This window comes from Scyliorhinus torazame, chromosome 15 (assembly GCF_047496885.1).
Source record: "Scyliorhinus torazame isolate Kashiwa2021f chromosome 15, sScyTor2.1, whole genome shotgun sequence".
In the NCBI taxonomy this organism is placed as follows: domain Eukaryota; kingdom Metazoa; phylum Chordata; class Chondrichthyes; order Carcharhiniformes; family Scyliorhinidae; genus Scyliorhinus; species Scyliorhinus torazame.
In genome coordinates, this window is record NC_092721.1 from 138654553 (window position 1) to 138679878 (window position 25326).

Genomic DNA, 25326 nt, shown 5'->3' on the forward strand with positions numbered 1-25326 from the left:
GCTAAGGCGGTGCTTCACAAAAAGAAGATCCAGTTTGGAATGTTGCAACCGGCGAGATTGTGGGTCACACACCAAGGGAAGCACCACTACTTTGAGACGGCAGAAGAGGCGTGGACATTCATTGTGGATGAGAATCTGGAATAGTCTGGCGAGAGAAAGAACTTTTGGGACAAAGTGGTGGGGTGATTATGTGGGGCGAGGGGGGATGTTTTTTTTTCTTCTTCAATTTGTTAGTTTTGCGATCCTGTAACTTTTCTCTCTTCCCCATGTTGGGGGGTGGGGGGGGAGTATGAGGAACTGTGGGCGGCGGCCATTAGGGGTGGGGCCGAGTGGGAAACGCGGGCTTTATTCCCGCGCTATGGTAATTATGGCGGGAACAGGGACACAGAAAGGAGGGGGCCTCGCACAGTGGGGGCCGAGGACAAGGGGGGAAGCCAAGGTCAGCCAGAGTTCGCTGACTTCTGGGAGCAACATGGGGGGTGCAACTACGCTAGAGGGGGATCTAGCGGAGGGGGGTGGGAGGGGTTAACTGGGTTGCTGCTGCTAAGGAGAAGGGGGAGCTGTTATGGGATGGGGTGGTCGAGGCGGGAGGGCGCCGTCGGGGGGATATACGGGTACGTGGGAACCGGGTGAGGAGCTGGGTTAAAAAAGGGGATGGCTAGTCGACAAGGGGGGGGGTAAAGAGCCCCCCAACCCGGCTGATCACGTGGAACGTGAGAGGGCTGAACGGGCCGATTAAAAGGGCACGGGTACTCGCACACCTAAAGAAATTAAAGGCAGATGTGATTATGTTGCAGGAGATGCATCTGAAACTGATAGACCAGGTCAGACTACGTAAAGGATGGGTGGGGCAGGTGTTTCATTCGGGTTTAGATGCGAAGAACAGGGGGGTGGCTATTTTAGTGGGGAAACGGGTACTGTTTGAGGCAAAGACCATAGTGGCGGATAGTGGGGGTAGATATGTGATGGTGAGTGGCAGATTGCAAGGGGAGGCGGTGGTTCTGGTGAACGTATATGCCCCGAACTGGGATGATGCAAATTTTATGAGGCGTATGTTGGGACTTATCCCGGACCTGGAGGCGGGAAAGTTGGTAATGGGGGGAGACTTCAATACGGTGCTTGATCCAGGGCTGGACTGGTCGAGGTCCAGGACCGGGAGGAGGCCGGCAGCGCCCAGGATACTCAAGGACTTCATGGAACAGATGGGAGGGGTAGACCCCTGGAGATTTATTAGGCCTAGGAGTAAGGAGTTCTCATTTTTCTCCCATGTTCACAAAGTATACTCACGGATAGACTTTTTTGTCTTGGGAAGGGCACTGATTCCGAAGGTGACAGGGACATAATATACGGCCATAGCCATTTCGGACCACACTCTACATTGGGTAGACCTGGAGGTAGGAGAGGAAAAAGAACAGCACCCACTCTGGAGAATGGATATGGGCTTATTGGCGGATGAGGGGGTATGTTTAAGGGTGAGGGGGTGCATCGAAAGGTACTTGGAGCATAATGACAATGGAGAGGTTCAGGTGGGAGTGGTCTGGGAGGCGTTGAAGGCAGTGTTTAGAGGGGAACTGATATCCATAAGGGCACATAAAGGGAAGCAAGAGGGTAAAGAAAGGGAGCGATTGCTGAAAGAACTTTTGAGGGTGGACAGGCAATATGCGGAGGCACCGGAGGAGGGACTGTACAGGGAAAGGCAAAGGCTACATGTGGAATTTGACCTGCTGACCACGGGTAAGGCAGAGGCACAGTGGAGGAGGGCACAGGGTGTACAATATGAGTATGGAGAGAAGGCGAGTCGGCTACTGACCCACCAATTGAGGAAGAGGGGAGCAGCGAAGGAGATGGGTGGGGTGAGAGATGAGGAGGGAGAGATGGAACGGGTAGCGGAGAGAGTGAACGGGGTGTTCAAGGCATCCTATGAGAGGTTATATAAGGCTCAGCCCCCGGAAGGGAAGGAGGGAATGATGCATTTCCTGGATCAGCTGGAATTCCCTAAGGTGGAGGAGCAGGAGAGGGCGGGACTGGGAGCACAGATTGAGATGGAGGAGGTGGTAAAAGGGATTGGGAGCATGCAGGCGGGGAAGGCCCCGGGATCGGACGGATTCCCGGTGAAATTTTATAGGAAGTATATGGACCTACTGGCCCCGCTTTTGACGAGAACCTTTAATGAGGCCAGGGAAGGGGGGCAGCTGCCCCCGACTATGTCGGAGGCAACGATATCGCTCCTTTTGAAGAAGGAAAAAGACCCGCTGCAGCGTGGGTCCTACAGGCCCATTTCCCTTTTAAATGTAGATGCTAAGCTCCTGGCTAATGTGATGGCGACGAGGATAGAGGACTGTGTCCCGGGGGTGGTCCACGAGGATCAAACTGGGTTCGTTAAGGGGAGACAGCTGAACACGAACATACGGAGGTTGCTAGGGGTAATGATGATGCCCCCACCAGAGGGGGAGGCGGAGATAGTGGTGGCGATGGACGCCGAGAAAGCATTTGACAGAGTGGAGTGGGATTATCTGTGGGAGGTGCTGAGGAGATTTGGTTTTGGAGAAGGGTATATCGGATGGGTACAGCTGCTGTATAGGGCCCTGGTGGCAAGCGTGGTCACGAACAGACAGAGGTCTGACTACTTCCGTCTTCATAGAGGGACGAGGCAGGGGTGTCCCCTGTCTCCGTTACTGTTTGCATTGGCGATTGAGCCCCTGGCTATAGCACTGAGGGGCTCCAGGAAGTGGAGGGGAGTACTCAGGGGAGGAGAAGAGCACCGGGTATCCTTGTATGCAGATGATTTATTGCTGTATGTTGCGGACCCAGTGGAGGGGATGCCTGAGATAATGCAGACACTCAGGGAGTTTGGGGAATTTTCGGGGTATAAATTGAATATGGGGAAGAGTGAGTTGTTTGTGGTGCATCCGGGGGAGCAGAGCAGGGGAATAGACGACTTACCGCTGAGGAAGGTAACAAGAGATTTCCGGTACTTATGGATTCAGATAGCCAGGAGTTGGGGAACCTTACATAGGCTTAATTTAACAAGATTGGTGGAACAGATGGAGGAGGATTTCAAGAGATGGGACATGGTGGCCCTGTCACTGGTGGGTAGGGTGCGGCCGGTCAAAATGGTAGTCCTCCCGAGATTCCTTTTTGTGTTTCAGTGTCTTCCGGTGATGGTCACGAAGGCTTTTTTCAAGAGAATTGAGAAAAGTGTCATGAGTTTTGTGTGGGCCGGGAAGACCCCGAGAGTGAGGAGGGGGTTCTTGCAGCGTAACAGGGATAGGGAGGGGGCTGGCACTACCGAGCCTAAGTGAATACTACTGGGCCGCCAATATCTCAATGGTGTGTAAGTGGATGGGAGAAGGGGAGGGAGCGGCGTGGAAGAGATTGGAGATGGCGTCCTGCAAAGGAACCAGCCTACAAGCAATGGTGACGGCGCCGTTGCCGTTCTCCCCGAAGAAATACACCACAAGTCCAGTGGTGGTGGCAACACTAAAAATTTGGGGGCAGTGGAGACGACATAGGGGAAGGACGGGAGCCTCGGTGCGGTCCCCGATAAGAAATAACCATAGGTTTGTCCCGGGGAGAATGGATGGGGGATTTGGAGCATGGCAGAGAGGTGGGGTTGTGCAACTGAGAGATCTGTTCGTAGACGGGACGTTTGCGAGTCTGGGAGCGCTGACGGAAAAATATGGGTTGCCCCAAGGGAATGAATTTCGATACATGCAACTGAGGGCTTTTGCGAGGCAGCAGGTGAGGGAATTCCCGCAGCTCCCGATAGAGTGATCTCAGGAACATGGGTGGGGGATGGTAGGGTGTCGGATATATACAGGGAAATGAGGGACGAGGGGGAGATCATGGTGGATGAGCTGAAGGGGAAATGGGAAGAAGAGCTGGGGGAAGAGATTGAGGAGCGGCTGTGGGCTGATGCCCTACGTAGGGTAAACTCGTCATCCTCGTGCGCCAGGCTAAGCCTGGTACAATTCAAGGTTTTACACAGGGCGCATATGACCGGAACAAGGCTCAGTAAATTTTTCGGGGTAGAGGATAGGTGTGGGAGATGCTCGAGAAGCCCATCAAACCACACCCACATGTTTTGGTCATGTCCGGCACTACAGGGGTTCTGGGTGGGGGCGGCAAAAGTGCTTTCGAAAGTGGTGGGGGTCCGGGTCGAGCCAGGCTGGGGGTTGGCTATATTCGGGGTTGCAGAAGAGCCACGAGTGCAGGAAGCAAAAGAGGCTGATGTCTTGGCCTTTGCGTCCCTAGTAGCCCGGCGAAGGATATTGCTTATGTGGAAGGAAGCCAAACCCCCGGGCGTGGAGACCTGGATAAATGACATGGCAGGGTTTATAAAACTAGAACGGATAAAGTTCGCACTAAGGGGTTCGGCTCAAGGGTTCACCAGGCGGTGGCAACCGTTCATTGACTACCTCGCAGAACGATAAAGGAAATGGGAAGGTAACAGCAGCAACCCAGGGGGGAGGGGGGGGGGGCCCGGGCGGGTCCTCAGGAGTGTTTTTGTATAGATATTTGTATTAGGCTATGTATATTGGATTGTTTGATTTTATTTTTGGAGAGTTATTATTTTTGATATGGCAGTTGCCATTTAGTTTATATATTATTTATTTATTTGTTAAAAACGGCCACTGTTATTTATACTGTTTTACTGTTGTAAAAAGGAAAACCTTTGTATTTTGTTTGGCCAAAAAATTTGAATAAAATATATATTTTAAAAAATGTTTAAAAGATATTACAGCATTGCTTTATCCATTTATGACTATTGAAGACCATCAGATCATTGTAATTTCTTACAGATGTTTCCCCTCTCCCTCTTTCTGACTGGTTTAAACCTCAATTGTGGAAGGACTGACAATATCAAAGTTGCTCTTCACCCTTCTCCATCCACCACATAATCCAGTTACTTAATATTTTGGGATTTCTCTATTTAACCAGGGTTAATTAAGGAATTCAGCTTTCTACATGTGGTAAACGTTAGCTATGGGCTACAATACATGATCCAAATAGCATATATTGCAGCATGATGACATGCGGAACATTTAATTATTGTATTTCTAATTAGATCAACAGTGAATCGCCATATACTTCGAATCTTGGCACAGTATGGGGGAGGAGCACATGAGGTTTTTGATAAGAATACCAAATTCAGCTGGAAAGAAAAGGTAGGTCTTTTTTGGCCTTAGGATTCGTTTTGGTGTGTTTTTAAGACTTTTTAAAAGAAAATAATTTGAGAGATGGAAACATGACTTTGAGCTCATCAAGATGTGAATTAAAACAATGGATGGAAAACAGCGCCCTCAGTGGCATTTTTCTTTGTTCTTTCACGGGACATGGGCCTTATTGGATAGGTCTGCATTTATTGCCCATCCCTAATTGCTCTTGAGAAGGGGTGGATGAGCTGCCTTCTTGAACCACTGTAGACCATGTGATGCAGGTACCCACAGTGCTGTTAGGGAGGGAGTTCCAAAATGTTGATCCCGTGACAGTGAAGGAACAACGATACGTTTCCAAGTTAGGATGAAATGTGGCTTTGAGGGAAACTTGTAGGTGGTGGTGTTTCCATGCATCTGTTGCCCTTGTCCTTCTAGGTGGTAGAAGTTGTGGGTTTGGAAGGTGCTGTTGAAGGAGCCTTGGTACTTTGAACTATAGAGACGAGGTAAAAATTATTGGGATGACGATAAAACACTACTTCAATCGATATGCAGAAATGGGAAAAGAAATCAGTCAGCGTTCATGCTGAGTATCAAACTTAAGAAAAGGCATATAATGACGCAAAGATGGGTGGCAGGTCAGAAGATTGGGCAGAATATAAAAAACAGAAAATAATTACTAAAAGATTAATAAGGAGGGAAAATTTAGAGTGCGAGAGAAAGTTATCTAGAATTATAAAAGCTTACTAAGAGTTTCTCTGATATTGAAAAAATAAATAATTTCACAAAGTGAGCATCAGTCCCAGAGAAAGTGAGTTTGGGGAATTAATAATGGAAAATATGGAGATGGCAGATGAACAGGTATTTTGTATCAGTTTTCACTATAGAGTATACAAGTAACATCCCAGAAATAACTGTAAATCAGGAAATGGCAAAGAGGGAGGAACTCAGGGAAGTGGCACTGAGTAAATTGCTGGAACTGTGGGCTGACAAGCCGCCTGGTCCTGAGGACTTCAACCTAGGGTCTTTAAAGAAGTGGCTAGTGAGATAGTTGTTGCATTGGTTTTAATTTTCCAAAATTCCATGGATTTGGGGAAGGTCCCATTAGATTGGAAAATAGTGAATGTAACTCATTTATTTAAAATGGAAGGGAAACAAAGTGGGAAACCACAGGCATAACTTAGAAAAATACAAGGTTACCAGACAGAATCAGCATGGTTTTGTGAAAGGGATCATGTTTAACCAATTTATTGAGTTCTTTGAAGAAACAAGACATGCTGTGGATCAAGGGGAAGCCGGTGGATGTACTGTACTTAGATTACCCTCAAGCTCACTTAGAGATCTTCACCCTTTCAGAATGGCAGCCCAATCTCTGAGGAGCCACTCTTGCCAGGGAGTTCAGCTCCACACCGTTTAAACATTTCTAAGTGTGGGCTAGACAGGTAAATAATTCTCCAAGGCCCCAAAAAATGACAAAGTGTGCGTGAAAGCTATTTTAGATCTTACCCAAAAAGCCGTCAGTAAATACCCCACCAAATTCGCTCAAAATGATACTTGGAATTTTTTGATTGAATTCTGCCATCGTCTTCAGATAATAGAACTATGCTGACTTGTAATGCTGATGTTTCTGCATAATGTGTGCTTAATTCATTCACATTTATTAAATGGAAAGCAAAGTCCTTCTTTCCTTTCAAATGCCTGTCCTTTTTTCTAAGGAATATTACTTAGCACATATTTCTATTGTAAATTACGGGGAATGTAACTGTAAATAATATTATCTTCAAAATGTTGTTTTTGTGCTTAGCCAGTTTTTTTCTTGTGCAGTCACTTTATACTTTTTTTTGCAAGCCACATAAGGGGCAAAGTCTGTGTGGTATCTTTCAGGTTCATGCAACTTAGTGGAAACATGGCTTCCCACCTGTCTGAGACTCTTTGTGAAGCTGTTGACCCTGAAAAACCATACTGAGGGGCAGGAACTCTCTGGAACAATTGTGCCTTCATAACTGAAAAGCTGAATCTTTCAAAGGGGTGAAAGTTTTTTATGTGAATTATTTTCCTTTTGTAAAATGTGAGAGTGCTTTGAACAATTCTTGCTCCAGATTTTTCTTCACCTTAGAGTTGATGTTTAAAGGCAGAGAACTGATCATTTTTTCAGCTTGCTGTAAGTTAATGCACACTTTCATTTATACTGGCTTTAACCTAATAGGTGATTTCTTTATGATAGGTTCTATCTCAGGTAAATCGAGTCACTCAACCAGGCTGCAGTTCAATTTCTGTTAAGTGGGAGAGATTTAATCTCAATGTTCCGGATCCAGTCCAAGCCCCTGCACAGATTCACTCTGTATTCAGCAATTCAAGATTGCTCATCTATGGCTTTGTGCCACATTGTACTCAGGTGAGATTTACTTTATTCCTTTTAAAGATCATTTACATTACTTCGGACTAAAATGTATTAAGATCTCTGCACAGTTTTCATTTTAAGTGTGTCTTTACATCGTCTAGTCTGGAAATCACATGTCCAATTTCAGTATCATATTAGAATTTTAGGACTTAGGAACCTTGGAAGGGGAGTATTACTTTGGAAGAATGTAATTATTAAAACTTATAATTCAGGTTTAAGATTATGTGTATATGTTTTAATCACTCTTTTTTGTGTACATCAGGCTACACTCTCAGCTGTGATCAATAACCAAGAAGTGAGCACCATTGTTTCCACCACTGAACTGCAAAAGACAAAGGGAAAGGTACACTGTCAATTCTCCTCTCTCAAAACAGTTTTAATTAACATAAATGTAGGAATTGGGCAGCACAGTGTTGCAGTGGTTAGCACTGCTGCACCAAGGCGCCGAGGTCCCAGATTCGATCCCGGCTTCTGGGTCACTGTCCATGTGGAGTTTGCACATTCGCCCCGTGTTTGCGTGGGTTTCGCCCCCACAACCCAAACATGTGGAGGGTAGGTGGGATTGGTCATGCTAAATTGCCCCTTAATTGGAAAAAATGAATTGGGCACTCTAAATTTATTTTTTAAAAATTAAATGTAGGAATTATTTGTAAAAACACAAATAAGACCAAACTGTGTGAGTGTACTTACTGAAGAATACATGGGCGGTGATCAGATGCAAGACTTTAATTCCAGTCATTTGTTTTGATATGTATATAAATATCAAAAGTGGGACATTGATATCCACTGTTTCAACTGTTATCATTTGGTATTGATAGTTATTAGACAGAAGGCATACAATGGGTGCTAATATGTTAGAATGATCATGGAGGACAAAATATTATTTCTGTAACCAGCAGTGGTTAGCATCGCTGCCTCACGGTGCCAGGGACCCAGGGTAGATTCCGACCTTGGGTGACTGTCTGTGTGGAGTCTGCATTTTCTCCCCGTTCTGCGTTGGATTCTTCCGGGTGCTCCGGTTTCCTCCTACAGTCCAAAGATGTGCAGGTTATGTGGGGTTACGGGGATAGGAGCGGGGGTTTGGGCCTAGGTAGGGGCTCTATCCGAGCAAAGGCTGGTGCAGGCTCATTGGGCCGAATGGCCTCCTTCTGCACTGTAGGGATTCTATGGTTTTTATGTAACATGGTAACACAGGAAATTTGAGCTACAGTGTTCATGTAACTGAGCTTCTGTCACAGCAGTGCTGGTCTTAAAAGTTATCAACATCGACTTCCGGTGGCGCCCTCGAGGAAGCAGGTCGCAGGTCGGATCGCTCCCGCCCGCGATGGGCAAACGGACCTTTTCCAACGGACTTTTTCGGGACCTGGCGACCTGAATCGGTGGAGGGGACGATAGGGAAGAGGCTTTCCCCCCGGGGTATGGACAGCTGGACCAGAAGTGGTCGACTGGAGCGGCAAGGATAGAAGCGGGAGCAGCGGGGACCCCAGACCGGGCGGCGAAGCATGGCGGACGACAGGGACCAGGGAGCGGAGGCCCACTGGCCAAGAGAGCAACAGATGGAGTTCTTCAAGAATTGCTTCGCCGAACTGAAGAGGGACACGTTGGACCCGATGAGGGCGGTAATGGACCGAATGGTCGAGACACAGGCGGTCCAAGAGAAGGCGCTCAGGGACGTCGAGGTGAAGCTCTCCAGCAAGGCGGACACGGTAACAGAGCTGGAGCACGAGGTGGAGGAGCTGAACTCCCGCCAGAGGAGCATGCAGGAGCAGCTTGAAGAGCTGGGGAACAGAACCAGGAGGCAGAATTTGAGGATCGTTGGCCTCCCCGAGGGCTGCGAGGGATCGGATGTGGGTGCATACGTGATGGGTATGCTCGAGGTGCTGATGGGACCGGAAGCATTCCCTCGACCCCTGGAGTTGGATGGGGCGCATAGAACCCCCGCAAGGAAGCCCAGGACGGGTGACCGACCGAGGGCCTTGGTGGTCCGCTTTCACCGGCTGGCTGACAGGGAACGTGTGCTGCGATGGGCCAAGGCGGAGAGGAGCAGCAGATGGGAGAACTGCGAGGTGCACATTTACCAGGACTTTGGAACGGAGCTGACCAAGAGGCGTGCAGGATTCATCAAGGTAAAGGCAGCCCTCTACAAAAAGGTGAGGTTTGGAATGCTGTATCCTGCGAAGCTTTGGATTACGTTTGAGGAACTCCACTACTACTTTGAGACACAAGAACAGGTTTGGGTTTTCATTAAAGATAAGAAGTTGGACTTGAACTAACGGGCACTTAGTTTTTTCAGTGCTGTAGAGTGGCGGCGGTCTGTTAACCTAACTTGCTCTGACTAGGAGTGGACTTTTATTAAAATAAGAAGCTGGACTTGAACTAAAGGACTCTGGGCTCTCAGAGCTTTTGTGTGGCGGCGGTTTGTTAAATTATCCTGTACTGTAATGTTCTATCCAAGATTGTTTTCAGCCTGGACAGAGAGCGGGGGCTGGAGGGCGCACTGCTTAGGGTGTTTTGGGGAGATTGCAACGAGGGGGTTGGGGGAGGGGGTGGGGGGGGGGGGGGGGGGGGGGGAGGAGAGGGTAGAGCCGCATTAGTTTAGTTGAACACGTGTGGCATGGGCAAACAGAGCTGATAGGGGAAAGTGCCTTATTAACATGTTTATTCTTTCCCACTGTTCGTTTTCACTATGTTAAGGCTCTTTGCATAGGGCCTTTTTTTCTCTCTGTAAATGTTACAAATTTGTTTTAAATAAAAAATTTCCAAAAAAAAGAAGTTATCAACATCCAAGAACAGATAAAAAGATAGAACAGAAAATTGAGAGAGCGATATCACTGGGTCAATCTTGTGTATCTCTTGTGGCTGGAACACATTGTTACTGGTTAGAGACAGCTGGTGATCAAAAAAAGTACATTACAAGAGCATGTTTGGGGTAATTTTTCACCATAGATAGAGGATTGGCTAACAACAGACAAAAATGTAAATATTGGGATACCAAAGTGATCACTGCTCAACTATTTATAATCTAAGGTGGCACGGTGGCATAGGCTGCCTCAAGGAGCCGAAGATCTGGGTCCGATCCTGGCCCCAGGTCACTGTCCGTTTGGAGTTTGCACATTCTTCCCGTGTCTGCGTGGGTCTCACTCCCATAATCCAAAGATGTGCAGGGTAGGTGGATTGGCCACGCTAAATTGCCCCTTAATTGGAAAAAAAATTAATTGGGTACTTTAAATTTATTTTTTAAAAACTATTTACAATCTATATTCGTAACTTGATGAAAAGACAGAGTGTATTGTAGCCAAATAGATGGAAAAGCGGTTGTGAGCAAGACACAGAGTTAGTGAAGGGATAAAGATAAGTTAAGGAAGTGGGCAAAAAATTTGGTAAATGGAGCAAATTGTTGGGAAATGTGAAATTGTCTACACTGTTAGGGAGACTAGAAAAGCAAAATATTATTTAACTAGAGAGAGACTGCGGAATGCTGCAGGACAGACAGATCGAGGTGTCTGTACATGAAGCACGAAAACGTAGCATGTCGCTGCAATACGTAATTGAGGCGGCAAAAGGAATGTTGCCATTCCAATAGAAAGGGAGTAGTCTTGCTACATCTGTATTAGATGTGGATGTGACCATACCTGGTATACTGCATGCAGCTTTGGTCTCTTTATTTATGGAGGGATAGATGTGCATTGGAAGCAGTTCAGAGAATGACCACTAGGTTAATTCCTGGGATGATGGGGTCATCATATGAGGAAAGGTTGAGTAGGTTGGGCTTTACTCAATGATATTTAGAAGACTGAGAGGTTATTGTCATGATATTCAGGTAAACATCATAGCACAAACATACATACATACTGATGGACAGATCAACGGACCAATCAACACACACACAACACCACAGCCAATCACAGGCAAGAGCATACACAGTACAAAACAGGGAACACGACACTTCCTGAGCATTCCAGCAGGAGACAGCTCAGGGCACAGAGCTCATAGCAAGCCACTCACCCATCCACCGTGTGCTGAGTGCCACTACAAGATAGTATTAGGAATTAGGTCCACAGATTCTAGGGTTATGATCGAACCTCAGTAACCAGTTTACCACTGTAAATAGATGTTAGCAATAAAACTGAGTTGTACCATTCGCAACCGTGTTGGTTCGTCTATGTAGCAGAGTACCCAACACATCAGCTGAGAGGATGTTTTCCATTGCCAACACTAAGGACATTCAAATGGTCATTGGATAGACATATGGACGATAAGGGAATAGTGTAGATGGGCTTTAGAGTGGTTTCACAGGTCGGCGTAACATCGAGGGCCGAAGGGCCTGTACTGCGCTGCAATGTTCTATGTTCTATGTTCTATCATGGGGAATCAAGAACTAGGGGACATTGTTTTAAAATAAGGGTCACAAATATTTCAAATTCTCTATGCTATGTAGCTGTGGAGGTGGAGTCATTTAATGTTATGTTTTAGTTCTGTTCTTTCTTCACAGTAGAAACAAAGGATGAAAAAGTTGCCATACTTAGTTGATTCAATGATTCTTAGATTACTTTTTTCAAATGTTTTTATTTAAGGGTTTTAACATTTTATACAAAATTACAAAACATACAAATACCTTTAATAAAACGCCAGCCCCATACAATCCTCCCTACAACCTACCAAAAGAAACAAGAGAAACAAAATAGAAAAAGGCAAGAAACTCTCCCCCCAGCTACCACCCCCCCCCAAACAGCTAACAGTGACCTATTCTCTGAAGTGCAATATAAACGGCCGCCATCTCCAATAGAACCCTTCAATTGACTCTCACTGTGTATTTTACCTTCTCAAGGTGCAAAAGTGCCATCAAATCCCCTAGCCACGGCAAAACAATCGGTGTTGCCAACCTCCAGCCCAACAGAACCTGCCTCCGCACCACCAACGAGACAAAAGGTCAGGATATCTGCCCAGGCACCCCTGCAGCTCCGGCACATCCGAAACTCCCAAAATAGCCGCCGGGGGCAAGGTTCTGGCTTGCTATTTAGGATCATAATTATAGTATCAAAAAGGAACCTTCAGAAACCCGCCAGCTAAGAATAGGACCAAAACATGTGGGCGCGGTGTGCGGGCTCCCTTGAACATCGCATCGCTTGCACCTGTCCTCCACCCCCTCAAACAAAATGCTTATCCTCACCTTAGTGAGGTGCACTCGAAACACTATCTTTAACTGAATATGTCCCAGTCTCGCACATGACAATGTAGCATTCACCCTCTGCAGCGCCGCACTCCACCCCCCCCAATCCTCTATTGGCCCCAATTCCTCCACCCATTTCGCTTTCACCCCTTCCACCGAATTCAACTCTTCCCTGCTATCTGTGTATTCATGCCGGATATGCTGCCCTCCTCCGACCCCAACAGGAGAGAATCTGCTCCAGTGAGGAAGATCGTTGCACCACCGCGAAAGCTGAAAAAAAACTCTTGACAAAGCTCCGCACCTGGAGGTACCTAAACATGCCCGAGTCTAACAGCCCAAATTTTTCCTTCAGCTCCATCAAGCTGGCAAACCGCCCCTCCAAAAGTAAATCCCCCACTCTCTCGAGCCCTCTCTCCCTCCAAGCACAAAATGTGACATCCAACCTTGCCAGCTCAAACTGGTGTGGCGGGATTCTCCATTAGCTAACGCCAAAATCGGGAAAGGCGATTGGGCGGAGAATTGGTTCCGACGCATAAAGTCACGGCAGGCGCTGATTTAACGCCAAATCGCAATGCTCCAGCACCTCGAAAACAACGTTAATATGTTTCACTCTACACGTACAGTAGGCACTGTTTGCATATCATTAGTGGGTCCGACCCGGTTCTCTCTGCGGCCTCCGTGATTCTCTGCCTCCAATGGGCTAAGTTCCCAATGGCGTGGTTCACTTGTGCTTTTAAAAATCATGAAACCGGCGTGGCGGCTGCTCAGGAGGAGAGAGGAAGGGGTATGGAAGGTGTCCAACATTACCATAGTTTGCTGACAGTTGTGCCGCTGGTTGGGGGCTTCTGCCAGGACTGCGGGCAATAGTGGGGGGTGACCAGGAGGTGGGCTGTGGGGTCGGTGTGGACGGGCATGGAGCACCATTGCCACAACTGGCAAGGCAGCCATGCAGCTGCCTGTGCACACCGCTAACATCCCGCTTTGAACCTGGTGCCACGGGTCGTATAGGTGTCCCCCCCAGGGCACCCCCCTAGGGTACCCTCTGGCCCCAGCTGACCCATCAGCTGCATGGCTCCAGCGCAACCAGTGCCATCTTTTTGGCTGGGATAAGTGTGTGTAAGGAGTGTAATGTGTATATGTGGCTGCAGCTTGTCAGCCTCCCGAGTGTCGATCACGGAACCAGAGTACCTGCACCGTTTTTCACTGGAATCAATTGTGTTCCACATAGCACCAGTGCCAGCCCTTCAACGGTAGCGGAATCAGTCCAGGTGCGGCGCTGATTTTTCTGTCGTAAGTGTACAGAGATTCTCAGTTGGCGTCAACACTTAGTCTCAGAAACGGAGAGTCCAGCCCATGGTTAGCACAAATGGGAGACAAGCTTGAAGCTGCCCCCAACTTGAAATGCTGACAGAGTTGCCACCATATTTTGAGCGTGACCACCACCACTAGACTCGTTGAATATTGTGCTGGTGCCAACGGAAGTGGTGCAGTTACCAATGCCCCCAAACCTGTCCCCCTGCATGACTCCGACTCCATCTGAAGCCAGAGAGTCTCAGGTCCCGCACCACAACAGCACCTTTTCTGCATTAGGCAGCAGTTATAACTTGCCCGGATCCTATTGGCTGTGGACAATTGGTTACCCCATGTTACTTGAGGAATATGAGCTCCCCCAATGAGGTTGTGGGGGGACAATCAGCAGCAGCACAGCTGTATAAATAGAGCTGGCCAGTGTGGTACCGGCTAGAGAGGGAACCAGTGGTGAACTACTGGCCCTCTGTACATATTCTTGTAAATAAGGTTACTTACTGCTTGACTCTCAAACTTGTGCTGGATTCCTCGTGGCCCTCACAAAACCGCCCAATAATAATACAGCAAATTTGGCAGCACCACGCCCTCTTCCTTTGGGAGGCACGGTGACGCAATGGTAAGCACTGCTGTCTCATGACGCCGAGGACCCGGGTTCGATTTTGTCTCCGGGTCACTGGCCGTGTAGAGTTTGCACATTCTCCCTATGTCCGCATGGGTGCCACCCCCACAACCCAAAGATGTGAACGGTATGTGGACTGGCCATGCTAAATTGCCCCTTAATTGGAAAAAAATAATTGGGTACTCTAAATTTATTTTTAAAAAGCCCTCTCCCTCAGAAGCACCCCCCCCCCCTTAACTCCTCGGGGCCTTCGCCGCCCAAATAAAACCAGAAATAAGCTGCTCCACCTTTCGGGAAAATGACTTGGGCAGGAACACAGGGTGACACTGAAATAAAAATAGAAATCTCGGCAAGATGTTCATCTTAATCAATTGGACCCAGCCAGTCAACATTAATGGGAGACTATCCCACCTTTGCAAGTCCGCCTTAACTCTACCCACGAGGACACTGTAGGTTACTTAGCCAGATCATCAGACTTGGTGTTGCTTGCTCAAAGTCTAAGGTGGAACAGAGGGAAGTCTCCCAGATGCCTCTCATGATGTCACCATGTAATCATGTGACATACGACACAAATGCCTAACGTTAGCCAACAGATGCTTCACTTTACAAACCGCGTCTGGTCTTCCCCTATCACCCCCCAGCACACAGTCCTCAATGCGCGAGGCCAAGACCTTTGCCAATAACTTGCCATCTACATTCAGCAGTGATATCGGGCAGTAGGACCCACACTGCTCTGGGTCCTTAACCTTCTTCGAAATTAAAAATATCGAGGCCTGCGATAACGTTGGGAGGGGGAAGCTCCCCCTTCTCCTTTGCCTCATTACATGCCCTTACCAGCAGGGGCTCCAGGTCTCCCAAAACCTTTTATAAAATGTACCGAGAAGCCATCTGGGCCCGGGGCCTTCCCTAACTGCATTGCCCCCATACCCTCCATCACCTCCACCAGCCCAATAGGTGCTCCCAAACCCCTCTATCAGGTCCTCCTCCACCTTGGTGAACTCCAACCCATCCAGAAATCACCGCATTCCCTCCCCCACCAATCGGGAGCTCCGATTCATAAAGCTTCCTGTAAAACTCCTCAAATACCTCGTTCACCCCTACCGGGTCCAGTAGCACAATACCCCTCCCGGCCTTCACCCTTCCAACCTCCCTCCCTGCCTTCTGCTTCCTGAGTTGGTAGGCGTGCATCCGACTAACCTTCTCCCTGTACTCGTACATTGCCCCTCTGGCCCTCCGCAACTGCCCTAATGCCTTCCCCGTGGACACCAGTCCAAACTCCATCTGGAGCATCTGCCTCTCCTTCAACAATCCAGCTACCGGGTACTCCGAATACCTCCTGTCCACCCGCAGAATCTCGTCCACCAACCTTGCCATCTCTGCTCGCTGTTGCTTCTCCCTATGCGCCCGGATCGATATGAACTCCCCCTAACCCTAACTTGGGCACCTCCCCCAGCGTGGCAGCCAAGACCTCACCTGTATAATTTAGTTCCACATATCCCCGGATGGCGGCGCTCACCCGCTCACACACCTCATCCACCAGCAACCCTACATCCAGCCTCCACTACGGACATTGGGCCACCCCCCGATCCACTTGCAAGTCCACCCAATGCGACGCGTGGTCTGAAACCACGATCGCTGAGTACTCCAAGTCGATCACCCCCGCCAATAACGTCTTGCCCACTACAAAACAATCAATCTGAGAGTACACTCTGTGCACATGGGAGAAGTACGAAAACTCCTTTGTCCTTGGCCTCCCAAACCTCCAGAGATCCCCACCCCGCCATGCGCTCCATGAAACCCTTCAGCTCCTTCGCCACCCCTGACAACCTCCCGAACTCGGGCTCGACCGGTCCAACCCTGGATCGATGATCGTGTTAAAGTTCCCCCGCACCCCCAATAATCAACTGATGCGAGTCCAGGTCCAGGATCCTCCCCAATCCCCAATTGTCTCCTAAAAATTCCATCTCCTCCTCTTGTGTTCCAAAATAATGTTCTCAGCTATTAAAAGTCACCCAGAGGCGAGCCGTGTGCAACATCCCAAACTTCACCCCTTTTTAGAGGACAGCCTTCATCCGATTAAACCACACCCATCTCAATATCCTCTCCTGGTCCAGGAACTGGTGAAGATGCACCACCATTGCCCTCGGTGGCTCATTTGCCTGTGGCTTTCTCATCAGCACCCTGTGCACTCCAGGGGCCGGTCAAAGGCCCCCTCCCTCATCATCTTCTCCAACATCTCGGCTACATACATGCCAGCATCCGCTCCCTCGATGCCTTCAGGCATCTCCACGATTCTTAAATTTTTGCCTCCGGGAGCGGTTTTCAAGATCCTCCAACTTCTCCTTTAACTGCTTCTGGGTCTCTCGCATCAGACCCACTTCAGCCACCAACGAGGCGAGCTACACCTCGTGCTCCCCCATCACCTCTCCACTTTCCGAATAGCCTGGCTCTGGGACTCCAACCTCTGTTTCATGCTGTCCGTTCTTGCTTTTAATGGTTCCACCGCCTTGGCTAGGTCCTCCTGGGTCTCCCTCCTCTGATGGCAAAACGTCTCATTTAAGAAGTCCGTCGACCATTGGGCAGGCAGGGCAGACCCTTTACCCTCCTCCATCTTGACCTGTGTTGCACAAAGATTGTCTTGCTCCAACTACTCCCTTCTTCCTTCTTCTCGAGCCACTTCAGATCTGTGGATCCGTCCACCAGCGGATTTAAACTATTCTCCAGTCACCCCTGCACCTTTTTTCCACAAAACATTCACCCTACAAACAGGGAAAAGGGAAGAAAAAAGCCTTGAGCGGGAGCTGCCAAATGTGCGACCACTAACACCATGGCTGTCAACAGAAGTCTAATAGGTACACTATGAACCTGGAAAAAGTACGCACAGTTCACATTGTTCTCCTGTGATTTGGCCTAGTCCGGAATTGGTAGACTTGATAAAGCATGTCGCTCAGACTTTCTGTACTTAATCTCGTAATTATGTGCTGATAAGTTGAGGGAGCATCTCTGCAAATGACTCGCAGCTAAAGATGGCATTCCTTTGTATGGACCAAAAATCGTTAAAGGCCTGTGGTCTGTTTACAAGGTAAAATATCTTTCATACAGGTAATACTGAAATCGTTTGATTCCAAAAACTATACTCAAGGCTTCCATTTCCAATTGAGCATAATTCTGTTCAGCGCTTGTCAATGTTCTCGAAGTGAAAGCTATTGATCTTTCATCTCCACTTGGCATTATACAGAGGACAACTGCACCCACCCCATAGGGCGATGAGTCACATTGGAGTTGTATTTATAAATTAGGATCAAAATGAACTAAGAGTTACGATTTCTTCTCAAATTTGACTTCAATATATGCTGCTTTGCAGTCTTTTGACCAAGCCCATTATTGGTTCGCACTTAATAATGTATGGAGTGTAGGGGCAGCATGTAGCACAGTGTTTAGCACTGGGACTATGGCGCTGAGGACCGGGGTTAGAATCTCGGCCCTGGGTCACTGTCCGTATGGAGTTTACACATTCGCCTCGTGTCTGCGTGGGTTTCACCCCCACAACCCAAAGATGTGCAGATTAGGTTGATTGGCCACACTAAATTGCCCCTTAATTGGAAAAAAAATAATTGGGTACTCTAAATTCATTTTTTTTAAATAATGTATGGAGTGGTTTTTTTTAAAAATATGTTTTTATTAAGAATTTTTCAACAATATTTTCCACCTTACAAACAACCCCCCCGTAACAAAGAAAAGAAAGAGAGCTTGCGTGGCAAGACATGAACATGGCAAGTCAATAAGATACAGAACTTTGTACATTGGATTCTTCCCGTACATGTCAGTTTCCGGATCATTCATGTGTTTTCTTGCTCAAATGCCCCCCAAAGGAAACCCCCCATCCGCCCCCGAACGATCCCCCCCCTCTTCCCCCCCCCCCTCCCCCTCCTCTCCCCCCCCCCCCCCCCCCCCCCCCCCCCCCCCCCCCCCCCCGGGTTGCTGTTGCTGCTGTCTGACCTTCATCTAACCCTCCGCGAGATGGTCTAGGAACGGTTGCCACCGCCTGTAGAACCACTGCGCAGACCCACTCAAGGCAAACTTTATCCTTTCCAACTTGATAAACTCTGCCATATCATTTATCCAGGCCTCCACGCTGGGGGGCTTCGCCTCCTTCCACATTAGCAAGATCCTTCGCCAGGCTACTAGGGATGCAAAAGCCAGAATGCCGGACTCTTTCGCCTCCTGCACTCCCGGCTCGTCCACTACTCCAAATATTGCTAGCCCCCAGCTTGGCTTGACCCGGACTTTCACCACCTTAGATACTGTTCCCGCAACTCCCCTCCAGTGCCAGGCATGACCAAAACATATGGACATGGTTCGCTAGACTTCCTGAGCACCTCCCACATCTGTCCTCCACCCCAAAGAACCTACTCAGCCTCGCCCCCGTCATATGCGCTCTATGAACCACCTTAAATTGTATCAGGCTAAGCCTGGCACACGAGGAAGAGGAATTAACCCTACTTAGGGCATCAGCCCATAGCCCCTCCTCAATCTCCTCCCCCAACTCCTCCTCCCATTTACCCTTCAGCTCCTCCACCAAAGCCTCCCCCTCTTCTTTCATCTCCTGGTATATCGCCGACACCTTGCCCTCTCCGACCCATACGCCCAAAATCACCCTATCTTGAATCCCCTGTGCCGGGAGTAGCGGAAATTCCCTCACCTGCCGCCTCACAAACGCCCTCACCTGCATGTACCTGAAAGCGTTTCTCGGGGGTAGCCCAAACTTCTCCTCCAGCGCCCCTAAGCTCGCAAACGTCCTGTCAATGAACAGGTCCTCCAATCTTCTAATCCCTGCCCGATGCCAGCTCTGAAACCCCCCCGTCCATCCTTCCTGGGACAAACCGATGGTTGTCTCTGATCGGGGCCCACACCGAAGCTCCCGTCGCTCCCCTGGGTCGTCTCCACTGCCCCCAGATCTTTAGCGTTGCCGCCACCACCGGGCTCGTGGTGTACCTTGTCGGCGAGAGCGGCAGCGGTGCCGTCACCAGCGCCCCCAGGCTCGTTCCTTTGCAGGATGCCATCTCCAACCTCTTCCACGCCGCCCCCTCTCCCTCCATCACCCACTGACGGATCATTGCCACGTTGGCTGCCCAATAGTAACCACCCAAGTTCGGCAACGCCAACCCTCCTCTATCTCTGCTACGCTCCAAGAACCCCCTCCTTACCCGCGGGGTCTTGCTCGCCCACACAAATCCCATAATGCTCCTGCTTACCCTCTTAAAGAAGGCCTTAGTAATCACAATTGGGAGGCATTGGAATACAAAAAAAAACCTCGGGAAGACCACCATTTTAACCGACTGTACCCTACCCGCCAGCGAGAGTGGCAACATGTCCCACCTTTTAAAATCCTCCTCCATCTGTTCCACCAACCGCATCAAATTAAGTTTGTGCAGTGCCCCCCAGCTCCTAGCTACCTGAATCCCCAAGTATCGAAAGCCTGCATACTCCCCAGTCCTTTAACCAGCTCCTCCATCCCAATTGGCGCCCCCAAACCAGCCACCTCCTGCTCCTCCACCCTTGGGAACCTCAATTGGTCCAAGAATCGCCGCATCACCTCGTTTCCCCCTGAGGGCTGGGACCTATACAGCTCCTCGTAAAAGGCCTTAAAAGTCTCATTCACTTTCCCCGCACTCCGCACCGTAGTTCCCCTGCCATCTTTGACTCCGCCTATTTCCCTCGCTGCCATCCTCTTACGGAGCTGATGTGCCAACATCCGACTTGCCTTCTCCCCATATTCATATATCGCCCCCTGTGCCTTCCTCCACTGTGCCTCTGCCTTCCCTGTGATCAACAGGTCGAACTCCATCTGGAGACTTCGTCTCTACCTGAGTAGTCCCTCATCAGGCGCCTCTGCATAGCTCCTGTCCACCCTTAAAATCTCCCCCACTAACCTCTCCCTTTCCCTACCCTCTCTCTTCACCCTATGAGCCCTGATGGAGATTAGCTCTCCCCTGACCACCGCCTTCAGCGCCTCCCATACTACTCCCACCTGCACCTCCCCGTTGTCGTTGGCCTCCAGATACCTTTCAATACACCCCCGCACCCTCCCGCACACTTCCTCGTCTGCCAGCAGTCCCACATCCAACCTCCACAGCGGGCGTTGGTCCCTCTCCTCCCCCAGCTCTAACTCCACCCAATGCGGGGCATGGTCTGAAATGGCTATGGCCGAATACTCCACTTTCGGGATCAATGCCCTGCCCAGAACAAAAAAATCTATCCGGGAGTAGGCCTTATGTACGTGGGAGAAAAAAGAAAATTCTCTGGCCAAAGGCCTGGCAAATCTCCACGGATCTACTCCCGCCATCTGGTCCATGAACCCCCTAAGCACCTTGGCCGCCGCCGGCCTCTTCCCCATCCTAGATCTGGAGCGATCTAGTGCTGGGTCCAGCACCATGTTAAAATCCCCACCCATTATCAAGCTCCCTACCTCCAGGTCTGGAATACCCCCAACATCTGTTTCATGAATCCAGCATCGTCCCAGTTCGGGGCATATACATTCACCAGTACCACCTCCGTCCCCTGCAACCTACCGCTCACCATCACGTATCGGCCTCCCTTGTCCGCTACTATGTTCTTGGCCTCGAACGACACCCACTTTCCCACCAGTATTGCCACCCCTCTATTCTTCGCATCCAGCCCCGAATGGAACACTTGTCCCACCCATCCCTTCCTTAATCTGACCTGATCTGCCACCTTCAGATGTGTCTCCTGAAGCATGACCACGTCTGCCTTCAGTCCCCTTAGGTGCGCGAACACTCGGGCCCTCTTAACCGGCCCATTTAGGCCTCTCACATTCCACGTGATCAGCCGGATTGGGGGGTTACCCCCCCACCCCCCGCCGACTAGCCATCTCCTATCTTAGGCCAGTCCCGTGCTCGCGCCTCCCGCACCCTCCAGTCCCCCAGGCGGGGAACCCCCGCCCCAACCACCTCTTCCATTTTCAGTTCCCCTTCGGACAGTGCAGCAGCAACCCTAGAATCCCCCCCCCCCCATTAGATCCACATCTAGCTCTTTTGCTCCCCCATATTACTTCCGTGAGTCAGCTGACTTCTGCTGACCCCGGCTTCCCCCGCCTACCCGTTGATCTCCCCGTGTGGGTGTCTCTCCTCCTCCTTACCTTGCTCCATCCCCCCCTCCCTTTTTTGGGGGGCGCGGGAAAAAAACCGCGCTTTCCTAAGCCAGCCCCGCCCCCTGTGGCGCAGCTCCTGTTGCGGCCATTATCCCAGTTCCCTCATCCCCGAGTCTCACCTCCCTCCAGCACCGACGCCCACATTCCCCATCATCATCATCTCGTCTACAGAAAAGGAAAAAGGGAAATTTTATGAATTTTAACCAGAACTCTACCCACATCCCCATCCATCATCCCACCCATGAAGTATTCTTTGCCCATATTTGCAACCCCATATACAACCGACATCTCCCCCCGCAACCACATCCCCTCAGTTCGAGTCCAGTTTTTCCGTCTGAATAAAGGTCCAAGCCTCTTCTGGGGTTTCAAAATAATGGTGTCGGTCCTGATAAGTGACCCACAGTCGCGCAGGCTGCAGCATGCCGAACCTGACTCTTTTTTTATTCAGCACCGCCTTGGCCCGGTTGAAGTCGGCTCTCCTCCTTGCCACCTCCGCGCTCCAATCCTGGTAAATCGGATCACCACGTTCTCCCATCTACTGCTCCGCACCTTCTTGGCCCATCTCAGCACACTTTCTTTGTCCGCGAAGCGATGGAACCTTGCCACTATCGCCCTTGGCGGCTCATCGGCCTTGGGTCTCCTCGCCAGGACCCGGTGAGCCCCTTCCAGCTCCAGGGGACTCGGAGAGGCCTCCGCACCCATCAGCGAATGGAGCATCGTACTCACGTACGCCTCGGCATCAGCTCCCTCCACTCCTTCGGGAAGACCCAGAATCCGGAGGTTCTTCCTCCTCGACCTGTTCTCCAAGACATCAATTCTCTCGGCCCACCTCCTGTGCACCGCCTCGTGCACCTCCATTTTTACCGCCAGGCCCAGGATCTCGTCCTCGTTGGTATTCATTTATCATTCACCTCACGAAGCTCCACCGCCTGGGTCTTCTGGGTCTCCTTCAGCCGCTCGATCGCATTGGCGCCAGCACCTCATTTTTCAGCTCCTCCACACATCGCTTGAGGAACTCCTGCTGGTCTGGCCCCCACGCTGCTCGCTCTCCGCCCTCCGCCATCTTGCTTTTTTCCCCTCGTTTTAGTCTCTGCTCCAGGGCCTCTTTTCTCGTCGTTCCACCGCTGATCTCGGCCATATATCGTAAGGGGGGACCTTACTGCACCTTCCCACACGGGATTAATTCAAAAAAAGCTCCGTTGGGGCTCCTCTGGAGAGCCCGAAAGTCCGTTGTCGCAGGAGCTGCCGAAATGTGCTCCGCATGGCCGCAATCGGAAGTCGTATGGAGTGGTTTTAACATGGTGGTAACATTTGGAATAAATTTTCAATAGTAATTGTTAAGTCCTAAAAAAGATCTCCATTGCAATATATTCTGCAGTCTCGGTGGATCTAAAAACACAGTCATTGTCTTAGTTCCTTGTGGGAGACCATCCCGATCAATTACTAGACAGCTTATTGATGATGGGAAAAACTTGCATTTCTCTCTCTTGAAGCGAAGATTGTGGCTGGGATTATCCTTTCCGGGGACTAATTCCCCACGCCGGCAGGAAAACTGGCGCCAACGACTCCGGCGTCAACAGGCCCCCAAGGTGAGGAATTCTCACCTGTCCCGGGGGCTAGGTGGACGCCGGAGGGGTTGGCGCTGCTCCAGCCGGTGCCAAAGGGACTGCGCGGGTTTGTGCATGAGCCAAAGGGCCGGCGTGATTTGGCGCATGCGCGGGGAGATTCTGTTCTCCGCGCCTGCTATGGTGGAGCCCTATAGGGGCCGGCACGGAAGGAAGGAGTGCCCCCACAGCACAGGTTCGCCAGCAGATCGGTGGGCCCTGATCGCGGGCCAGGCCACCGTGGCCCCCCCCCCCCCGCCGCACCTCCCCCGGGGTCGGATCCCCCCGTGCCTCCCCGAGGACCGCCCCAGCCGATTACCTGCCAGGTCCCGCCGTGTGGGACCGTACGTAACCCACGCCGGCATAACTGTCCAAAAACGGACAGCCGTCCGGCCCATCGGGGCCCGGAGTATTGCCGGAAGGGCTGGGCCGCTGTCAGTGGCCCCCGACCGGCGTGGCGTGAACCCCGCCCCCGCCCGAAAAACAGCGGCGGAGAACACAGCAGCCGGCGGCGGGGCGGGATTCGCGTCGCCCCACCCCCGGGGATTCTCCGACTCGGCGAGGGTTTGGAGAATCCCGCCCTGTGTCTTTCAAGACGCTCCAATGTCTCTTCTAAATTTCTTAGGTGCTCCTGTTCAGTCCTGCCAGTAATTAAGATGTCATTATTTATTGAATACCTTTGTGGCCACTAGGACTTGGTCCATGGACTTTTGGAACAATGCTGACATTATTCTGAACAGTAGACGCTTGTCCCTGAACAGTCCTTTATGCGTTACAGTTGTGAGAAGAGGTCGCTACTCAGTTACTACCTTCATCTGGAGCTACGCTTGGGACAAATCTATCTTCCTGAACTGTTGTCCACTGACAATCCAGCAAATGGGTCCTCTTACTATTGATAAGGGATATTGGTGGGCACACACCATTGGATTTATCGTCATTTTAAAGTCACCACAGATTCTGTCTGAGCTATCTGACTTGATGATTGGGGTTGCCCAATCGCTCATTGTCATTGTCTTGATCATTCCATCTTTGGGTGCGTTCTTGTGTTTACTCATCTTCAAGGTTTGAGGATTCTGTCTGGCCCAGTACGCCTTTGTTATGTGACCTTTCCTGCCACAATTACGACAGCTGTTTTCTTGACGCCCAACGTTCTTGTGGAGAGTGCCCCACCTGGGCACACCGATGGCATGCTTGCGTGTTGAGAGATCTTCCTTTCTCAGTATTCATCTTGGTTATTTTGGCACCAGCTCTGATTTGGGAGCTTCTTTAGCTGCCAATTCCATAGACACTGCTATTTTAACAGCAAGTTTGAATGATAGGGGGCTTTCTGTCAGCAATTGTTGCTGAATAGCCTCATTTCTCAATCAGCACACAAAGGATGACTTGCAGCATGCCCTCAAGGGTTGGTTCAAACTCTCAATTCTTTGCTAGTTGCCATACAATGACTACAAATTGTTGAATATGTTTACCCTCTTGGGTACGTCGATGAAATCTGAATCTCTTTGCACTAATCAATAGTTTGGGCAAGAAGTGTCCTTCAAGGGTCTTAGTCAATTACTTGTAAGATTTTGTCTCAGGCTTTGCATGATGGATAAGACTTTGTAATAGGGTGAAAATTTTCCGTCCTATTACATTCAAGAAAGTTGCTACTTTAATTTCACACGGCATCCTGTTTGCAGCAAGGTAATATTGAAATTTCATAGGCGCTCCAAGCTTCTGCATTCTCATTGAATGGTTCCATAGCGCTACCTTTTCCAACCATTGCAGTTACCTGTTCTTAAGCTGTCGTACTTTTTCAACTTTTCCTTCCCTCTAATTTATTTTCTTGGTTGGACTGTGGCATTAAGAAATTTTTATTTTTTTCGCAAACATCAATCTTTTAAAACCAGAACTTTCA

At 49.8% G+C, this 25326-nt stretch overlaps 1 protein-coding gene across 2 annotated transcripts in view; it reads left to right on the forward strand.

Annotated features, from left to right (window-relative positions):
- The window catches only part of parp4 (poly (ADP-ribose) polymerase family, member 4), a 341167-nt gene that overhangs the window by 221189 nt on the left and 94652 nt on the right, over positions 1-25326 (forward strand). For both annotated transcript variants that reach the window (XM_072476809.1, XM_072476810.1), the window contains 3 exons: positions 5069-5168; positions 7381-7551; positions 7820-7900. In XM_072476809.1, the coding sequence (XP_072332910.1) occupies positions 5069-5168; positions 7381-7551; positions 7820-7900 (352 nt within the window). The remainder of the gene's footprint in view (positions 1-5068; positions 5169-7380; positions 7552-7819; positions 7901-25326) is intronic.